Raw genomic sequence first — 9641 nt, 5'->3', positions numbered from 1 at the left:
AAAAAAAAAAAAAAAAAAAAAAAGGCATAAGACCCAAATAGACATTTTTCTAAGGAAGACATACAGATGGCAAAGAGGCACGTGAAAAGATGGTCACCATCGCTAATGATTAGAGAAATGCAAATCAAAACTACAATGGGGTATCACCTCACACCAGTGAGAATGGCCATCATCAAAAAATCCAGAAACAGTAAATGCTGGAGAGGGTGTGGAGAGAAGGGAACCCTCCTACACTGTTGGTGGGAATGTAAATTGGTGCAGCCACTATGGAGAACAGTATGGAGGGTCCTTAAAAAACTAAAAATAGAGCTACTATACAACCCTGCAATCCCACTCCTGGGCATATATCCGGAGAAAAACATGGTCCAAAAGGATACAATGCACCCCAATGTTCATTGCAGCACTGTTTACGATAGCCAAGACATGGAAGCAACCTAAATGTCCATCGACAGAGGAATGGATAAAGAAGATGTGGTACATACATACAATGGAATATTTCTCAGCCATAAAAAAGAATGAAATAATGCCATTGCAGCAACATGGATGGACCTAGAGACTGTCATGCTGAGTGAAGTAAGTCAGAGAAAGAGAAATATCGGATGATATCGCTTATATGGGGAATCTAAAAAGAAATGGTACAAATGAATGTATTTTCAAAACAGAAACGGACTCACAGACTTAGAGAATGAACTTATGATTACGGGGCAGGGGGGGAGGTGGAGGGAAGGGATAGTTAGGGATTTGGGGATTGACAGGTACACACTGTTATATTTGAAAAGGATAACCAACAAGGACCTACTGTATAGCAGAGGGAACTCTGCTCAATGTTATGTGGCAGCCTGGATGGGAGCGGAGTCTGGGGGAGAATGGATACATGTATATGTATGGCCGAGTCACTTTGCTGTGCATCTGAAGCTGTCACAACATTGTTAATCAGCTATATTCCAATATAAAATAAAAAGTTAAAAAAATAAAATGCTACTAATATGTTATTCACTGCTAAACCAATGAATATTAAAAGTACAATTACTGTTGGGGAGTCTATGGAATTCTCTGATAAGGTCCTCGTCCTCAAAGAAGCTAGGAATTATTAAAATAGGAAAAGTCACAAAAAACAGACTAATGAATATGCTTTAAATGCATTCTAGATGACAGGTTTAACAAAATTAAAAATACTTACAATTACATCAAATTTGGAATAAATATCTACAACTTTTCCTAAAAATAAAAATATATGTTAGAATAATGTCTTAGAAACAAAAAACAGCATTTAATATCAATCTTAACTAGATATTTACTAAGAATTAAATATTGCTAAACAAAATAAACGACTATTTTAAAGGGGACATGAAATCATATCTTAATGGAAAATGTGAAAATAAGCCAGTATAAAATTCTTATTCTCCTGAGTACTCCTTGGTCTAAGTTTTCATTTCCCCACTTATCTGATATGCCAGGTCATTTAACAATAGTTTTACCCTAAGGAGATACACCGTTGTTTCTGTTCAACTGGTATGGCCCAGCACACAGACCTGACTCGTCCACAACAGGCAAGGCTGACACTCGTCTTTCCACGAAGACGTTCAAGGCTTTAATGATGGGAGTGTCTGGGTGTATGAAGGCGATGTTGTGGTAGGTCCCGATTCCGAGTGCACCCAGGTTCTGCTTCATGAAAGCAGGCTTTGGCATATCAGACATCTAGACAGGAAGACGGGCACAGATGCTCTAGAGCCAGAGCAGACCTTTTCAGTGTTCACATGTCCACATTCGATGAAAAACTATGTGCAACAAATTAGTCTTTTCTAATCCACCCGGATATCTGAATTAACATGAAAATGTTACATACAAGAACTGTGTCTTTTGTTCAAACCAGCTTATATGTTTATGCTTATATTTAACTACTTAGTAAAAATACTGCAAAGCACTAACATTGTAACATTTTCTCCTGCTCTTCACCCACTGGAAAACCAGACAGAAGGGAACAACAGGTCTATCTGGAAATTAAGACCCATCAGCCACCAAGAATCTTCTTAAATTATTCATGTTAAATTCATTGTCCTGCTGTCATCATTAAGTAATGTTTATTAAGAACCCACACATCTCCAAACCCAAAGTGTTTGATGGTGGCTGTCTGAGCTGCTAAGCTAGTTCCCACACCATCCCACCTCTACATCCTGAATTCTCCATTGGAGGACTCCAATTTTTGTCTACTAGGAACAAGAACAAGCCGACTGAACAGAATTAAAAGAACATTTAAAATTTAACTTTTCTTTTCACGGGCCGTTTTAAAGGAGGAGGGAGAAGTCAGAAGAGAGAAGTCTAGGATCATGTTTGACTAAAACAAAATAAGGTCTATGGTTTCAAAAATCCACCTTTTATAAAGGGTACAGTTGATTCCATCCTCCTGGTGTACCTTATAATTATCGGGAAAAGATGAACAATTAGAAGAAACAAAATGTTCAAGTCAAAGAGTTCATCAATATTCAAATCATGAGAATCCTAGAAATTTAGAGAGAAAAAAAGAAAGACCTATTAGGTCATCTAGCCCATCTCGATGCAGGATAAACCCCTGTTCCATTGCACACTTAGGCTGACTGTCAAATGTCTCTAAGGGCAACGCTACTTTTTCTCGGAACATGATCTCAAGGCAGTAAAAATCAGGCTCTGGAGTTTATTTAAAATTCTTCATTTTTATCTGAAAACCCCTAGCTGAATATTCTAACAGCATGATTCTAATGACCATATTGGCCCAAATATAAGGCAGTACCGGCAGAGGCCACCTCCTCTACTTGTCGTAGAGGAGAAGATGCCAAAGGCCTGTCTCAGGCTGTGCCTCCCCGTCGGCAGCGCGGCCACGGAAATGCTAAGTGCTTCCGGGCGCCGTCGGCCCTGGGAGCCAGGCGCCCTGAGCCCGAGGATCTAAGCCGCCTCTGGACACGGATGCACGGAGCTGTTAGAGGGAGGTTTGCTCCACCACCGCCACCGGCAACCGTGGCAAAGCTACGCAACCTTGCTGAATGTTATCGCTTCCAAATCAGATGAATAAAAATACCTACCTGAGAGGGTGGTGGCTAGGATTAGATTTATCATGTGAAGTGCCTGACACAGCGTAATGCTTAACAGTGTTTAGCTCCTCTCATGATTAGTACTGTTTTAAAATGGCCACTCTAAGGGGTACGTGGGCTAAGAGCCTGGTACAGCCCCGCCCTGGGTCCTGGGCCCTGGGTCCTGTTAGAGCTCAGTGCCAAGGCGACTGCATGCATTCAGCCCACGGCAGACAGGAAGTCTGGCCAACAATGTCCCCGCCTCCTTGATTATTCTTCCCTAGACTGCCTCTTTACCAAACTTCATGCTTGTTTGTAAATCACCCTCCTTCCTACATTCTTTCTTAGTGTTTATTTAAACATGATGAGTGTTACATTTACACAGACTATTAAAATATAGGGCTGGTTTGATGGACAAGGCATTTCTCCCAATCACTTAAACCCTCTGCGCTGCTGTCGGAGCAGCCTGGGCTCCTTCACGCCACACTAGAATGCTGCTTTATTTCCTTATTTGAAGCTGTGGAGAAGACAGGAAAGCTAACTTGACGTAGATGTTTAATGTTTACTAAATTCTTTTAAAAAAATGATTCTTAATATGATCTCTTCTGAACCATGGATGAGGCCTCTTACTGGTTCTAGTTGACCAATTACTTATAACCTCAACTTCAGTGCATGTAATTAAAAGGAAAAACTTGAAGCCCTCCTGTGAACATTCTGGCCCTTCTGAGCCTCTTTTTAATACTGCCGACCAAAGAGGTTCTGAGTTTTGGACGATTAGGAAGCCATCTCATTTCCGATGCAGTTGAGAAAACCTACAGACAGTATAGCCCTGATTTGGACCAACATGGTATTCTGTTGTCAAAATTTTATTTGCTTTGGGCTTTTCTATCACTGCTGCAGTAAATAATAAGACCATCCTGGGGCCAGGACTTCTGAGCATGTCCCCAGCCATGACACCAGTAAAGCACCATAAGGCAGTCTGGCTCAAGCTATCAGACTGACTCGCGAACTGCTTTGCTTCTCCTCATTTTAGGTGATAAAATATTCTCACTTAAATAGAGAATTCCAAGTGTTTTTACTTGCACTGAAAGGTGATTACTTTTTAACTGGAATCAACTTTGAGAATGTACAGTTCAAATAGTAGTGAGTTGAGAAACTGAAGTTTAGAAATGGAGACCTCAAAACTAACGATTTCTTCTATGAGGGTAACAGGAGCCAATTTACTTGAAGTAAATTAAAGTAGATGCAGCTATGTCTTTAGAAACACTAAAAACTACTTACAAAAAGCTGGAGGAACTTGAGGATTCTTTTGTGGGTAAGTATATAAAGTGCATTCCCACTGATAGGGTCAATAACTGGCAATCTGTGGATTTTATTTTTGATCAACGAGTGTACAGCATCGAAGAGGCTGCGGGAAAAGCCATTACAGTTGTTAGGAGGCTTTAAAGAAGAATTAGAAAACTTTGGACCACCCCTGCTTTAAACGTACTTTGTGTCTTTAAATTACAATATTAAAAGGTTGACTGACGTAAAACAGCGTTCCAGAACAAGTTTTAAACTGGAGATCTCAGCAAAATTTTCGATTTTCCATAATCTGTTAATAAGCCTCAAATCCAAGTGTGGACTACAAAAATCTCTAGGAGAGCAGTTTTTTAATAGCAGGTTTGATGCTTTTATTTGAGAAATGACAGAAGCTAACCCCTCGGGAAGCTAATGGACGACCCTGGCAACAGAGGGCGCTGTGGCCGGGGCCCCCTGCACTGGCCGCTCTGACTTCACACAGCCCACTGCTGGCTGCTCCAGCCTCTCCTGTGACTGCCGACAAGGAGGTGTGCTGGGTGGAGCTGTTTTTTAGGACTTGGAAATAAAATAATAAGAATCAATATTCCACCTTTTCTCACTAGTGCACTAGTTTTAAGAATGCTTTTATTTCTGAAAATGTATCCGAGCTGTCCCGGAAGGCTTGGGTCAACACTTGTGGGCAGCCCCATCCTCTGACCACCTCTGGACCAGTGCCTAAGGAGACTGATTTTTCAACTTCAGTGCATGTTGGGACCCCTGGGGGAGTTGTTTTAATGCACATTCCGGGGCACTAAAACCCTCCAAAGACTGACTGGGAGAAGAGCCCAGAAATCTGCAGCTTTAATGAGCTCCCCAGTGGGTTTCTGCTGCAGGTGATCTGGATTTTCAAACTGCTCAGTATGACCATCTTCCTAGTTCATTATCAGTCCTTTGGACCAACAATGGCTGTGATTTCTACTGTCTCTAAGTTTACTGAATTTAATATTAAGGAGGCTGGCCCCTATCTAGATTAAAAAAGAAAAAAATCTTATCACCCATGGTAACAAAACAGATGAATGTGAATGAATGGAATGTTTTCAAAGGAGAAAAATTTTACAAGTTTACCTTGCATCTGGAGATATATTCACTAAAGGCTTAAATGTTTCTTGTAAATAAAGCTCTGTATTTATAGAAAGAAAATATGTAATTAGTAACATATTTGCTGTTTGTAATTATTACATAAATTAAAATACCCTTCAATTTACAGGTAATAATTAGAAGGATTAAAAACCCAAATCGAATTAATTTACTGAACACTATTGTGTTACTTATAGTTATGGCTATTATTAAACAACTTCCAAACTGTTTCAGGATGTTGCCTTTGTGGAAAAGTTAAGTGTTTAAAAACAGTATTACAATAGATGTAAAAATCAGAAGAAAAGTCAAGAAATCTGATAAAAGAGCAATGCCAGCAGAGGTCACTAGAATGTTACCAAGTCACTATCACCCTCAAGAAAGGAAGACTATGAAATCCTTTAAAACTCATTTTCACAAGTTAAAAGATAAAATAAAAGTTATAACAAACTTTGTTCTTTAAATGTTATTAAGTTTTATTTTCCACACCAAAGCCTGATCTACTGTATCTGGGGATCTTTCTAGTATGTAGACATTATCTTTGTAAAGATAAACTGTAATTTGCTTTACTGAGGTTTCTACACAGAAGGCATTCAAGAAAATCTTGACATTATTATTATTATTATTATTACTACCAAATACCATGTAATATCAAAATGTAAATATACTTAAGCCTTGGTCTAACATTACTTATTCAATAGAATTTATTACAAAGTCTCTGTCTTGGTGTTAAAATATATATATTCACTGCATAATAGGCAGTGCTAAAATGTGGATCCCATGTTGACTTACTTTGTTTGGTTTGACGTGATAAAGCTATCATAAATCAAATATATCGTTCAATGAAACTTCTAAATCATATGGGATTAAAAGAGGCCCAGCTCTCTTTAGAGCATTCTAACGGATGTTCAGATCTCGCAGCCGGTCACAAGGGGTGCTTATCATACCAAGCAGATAGTGCGAGTACAAAGCTAAATCTCAGTTTTAAATTAAAAAATTTCCTTGAGTTGGCCCCTCAATTTCTAATGTAGGCTTCTCCCCGAACACCCTACAAAGGCTTCTTCCTCAAGGATCCCCATCACAGGCTCCTATCTAGGATATCCTTACTGATTGGTCCTTTGCCCCCTCTGTACCAACCCAGCAGGATGGGTCTCATTAAGACTGAACAATTTCACAGTCATGAAATTACAATTTAAAAAACGGCTCCATTTCAGAAAAGGGTATTGTGATTATAAAGCGTGAATTTCAATGCTGCAAACGAAAGCCAGCAAAATCTTGAAGTGATTTTCGTGTGATTTTATCCAAATCACCTAGTTTAAGTTTCACCTCTTCTACTTGTCTCCATAATTTGTAAAGAAATAATAATAATGTAAAGAAATAATGATTGAATCTAAGTAGGGACAGATCCTTGCTTTTGTTAATTTCAGGCATTCGTTTGGTGCATTTTCTATATACAAGGGCAAAGATTTGGAAGGTAATACTTAGTGGTGAATGGTGGCTCCACTGGGGGCCAGAGACTCGGGCACTGGTTACTATATCCCATCTATATCCCGGCCTTAGTCTAAAGACTTGTTATAGGTTCTCTATACGTGTGTACTAAACAGAATGGGTAATATTTATAGTAGTATGGCATACTATCAAAATTAATATAGAAATAAATGTCTTAATGTAGTTAATTATTAAGCAGAGAGAAGAGGACCTGTGAAATTAAAACATTTTATACATATGTAGAACGTTTTTTTCCTCATATTAAAAGGTTTTTAACACTCAACAGTGCTTACCCCTCCATGTTTCAATCTTATGTTCCTCTAATTCATAAATCTGTACCTAGAAATAAGAAAAACTCTTATTTACAAATGTTAACACACACAACATAAGGGAAAAAAAAGAAATTGCTATTTCATAACTACTGCTGAATCCCATAAAACAATCAAGATAATTCAGAAATATTACAAATATAAATGAGACAAAAAGTGCTCTACCTTCTTTGAAGACAAATGCTTTATGAATTTAAAACATAAACCAACAATATTTTCATTAATTTAGTTTGAAAATTTCTGATACACTTAAATTTTAGAACCCCCCCCCCCCCGCCACCCACCCACACACGCACATATACACACATTCCTTCTTTCTGAGGATACATAAGATTTTTAGCATCTCTAATTTTAAAAGGGCAGTTGGTTAAATCATGTGCTAATTAAGTTGCTGGATCAGGTTATGCCTGGACCACATGGGCGTCCTCACAAAGGTAGAGAGGGCGTTGAGTCTGGAGAGCCTGGAGGCTGGGCAGTGGGTACAGCACTTAGTCACCTGGAGTCGTCAAGCACTCACATCACTGCATCTTGGCTGCCGCTTTTGGTCAAAGTACTTAAGGTCTCTGAATCTGTTTCCCTTCCTAAACAGCTGGAGAGAAGGCCCTCCACATTCAGCTTCTGTGAGGACCATGTGTTCTGTGAGCCTGAGGCGGAGGGCCTCCCCACCTGCTGCAGCCTCCACTGCGGCTCAGCTTAAGAAAGTCACTCTGCCTCCTGCAGTGTTGCACTGGGACTCCTGGGGGCCCTGCAGTAGGAAAACCTGGCCTCTTCCTGAAGCTTCTTGAAGCTTAAAATCCACTTGGAAACATTAAGACAGTCCTATACTGAAATGCCACCAACAACTGGCAAGAAACCACCAACAAGACGGCGTACATATCAGAGCATACTCTAAAAGGCTTATTTATTTAGTGCAGGGATGCAGGGAGAGTAGGGATGAGCAGAGGTCAGAGGTCAGGCAAGGAAAACTTCAGGAGGTAGATTTCAGCCAGGCTCTGCATGATGAACGGACTTCACATAAAAGAAGATAAACTCGTAAGGGCCTGGAGAGGAAAAGGACCTCCTCACGTTCCCGAAACACAGAAAGGAGACGGTGCTGGGGGACAGGAGCGAGGAGTCTGGGGACTAAGGACCCGAGGTGGGCTCCATGTCTGGGAGAGAAAGGCAGGCCAGCACTGATGGGTTTAAGCAGTGGGACGACGTGACAGCACCAGAGCCAGATGCAAAACCGAGTGTCAGGACAGCTGGGTCTCGAATGGTGACTGTGGGAATGTAGGGGCAACTGAAAGGAAGAACCAAAAGGGTTAGAGAATAATAAAATAGGGGAAATAGAGATGAATGACTAAGAACCTGCGCCCCCCCCTCCCCCATTTTGATGCCAGGTGACTGAACAACATCCACGACAGAGAAAAAGCCTAATCGAGGAAGATGAGGCTCTGGTTTTCACAGTTGAAAGTAGAACAATCCTGGTCTATGTCTCACTTAGGCGGTTCTGAGGTGATGCCTGTGCTCTGCCTGCACACACCCCTCAGAGCTTTAGCTAGGGTCACCAGCATGGCCATGACTCAGCTAACACAGGGGTCCCTCATGAACTGGGGGTGTTTGGCGCTGGCAAGATGGGAAGGTGTGTGTGTGTGTGTAAGGTACAAACATGAGTAAGATACAGTCTCCATCTCAAAGAACTACCTAACAAGAACGAACCTCAGATACCCCTATGACAGCCTTTCTCGACCTTGGCACTACTGACATTTTAGGCTGGATGCTTCTGTTGTAGGGCCGTCCTGTGCACTGTAGGACATTTAGCGGCATCCCTGGTCTCTGCCCACTAGACACCAGCAGCACTGCCCCACCCTTCCCCCAGCTATGATAAAAAATGTCTCTAGATGTTGTCACATGTCCCCTGGGAGGCAACATCACTCCCAGCTGAGAAACACTGCCCTGCAACTAATCAGAATACAGTATGAAAAGTGCTGTGTGGGTAGTTAATGGGGGCGCTGAAATAGTGACTAATCCTGCTCCAGGGAGATGGCACAGGGCTCTCCATCACTGAGGCGGTTCTCCACAGGAGGATTCTGAAAGACCTGAATTTCAACTGCATGGAGCAAGGACCCGAAGGAGAATGTGCACGTGCAGGAAGTGGACTCAGGTTTCCAAAGAAGAGAAGCCGCAGGGAGACGAGCAGAGGGGTCAGGAGGAAGAAAAGAGAGAACTGAGTGGGCAGGGCACGAGAGGAGAAACAAGAAGTGCCACCACGGCAGGCTCTGTAGGTGGCAGGGAAGAAGCAACCACCGCTCAAGCACAGAATTTAATAATTAAAAAAAAAAGGCAGAGCTTCCCTGGTGGCGCAGTGGTTGAGGGTCCGCCTGCC

The 9641-nt window shown here is 41.3% G+C and overlaps 1 protein-coding gene across 4 annotated transcripts in view; it reads right to left on the bottom strand.

The window, feature by feature from the left end:
* The window catches only part of PRKAG2 (protein kinase AMP-activated non-catalytic subunit gamma 2), a 287757-nt gene that overhangs the window by 11122 nt on the left and 266994 nt on the right, over nt 1-9641 (bottom strand). For all 4 annotated transcript variants that reach the window (XM_007469804.1, XM_007469805.1, XM_007469806.1 and 1 more), the window contains 5 exons: nt 7241-7286; nt 5451-5505; nt 4326-4452; nt 1533-1698; nt 1181-1218 (listed from right to left, as the gene is read on the bottom strand). In XM_007469804.1, the coding sequence (XP_007469866.1) occupies nt 1181-1218; nt 1533-1698; nt 4326-4452; nt 5451-5505; nt 7241-7286 (432 nt within the window). The remainder of the gene's footprint in view (nt 1-1180; nt 1219-1532; nt 1699-4325; nt 4453-5450; nt 5506-7240; nt 7287-9641) is intronic.

This window comes from Lipotes vexillifer, unplaced genomic scaffold (genome assembly GCF_000442215.2).
Source record: "Lipotes vexillifer unplaced genomic scaffold, Lipotes_vexillifer_v1.1 scaffold472, whole genome shotgun sequence".
NCBI lineage: Eukaryota > Metazoa > Chordata > Mammalia > Artiodactyla > Lipotidae > Lipotes > Lipotes vexillifer.
Note: the sequence above shows the minus strand (reverse complement) of the source record. Positions and strands in the feature narration are given on the sequence as shown.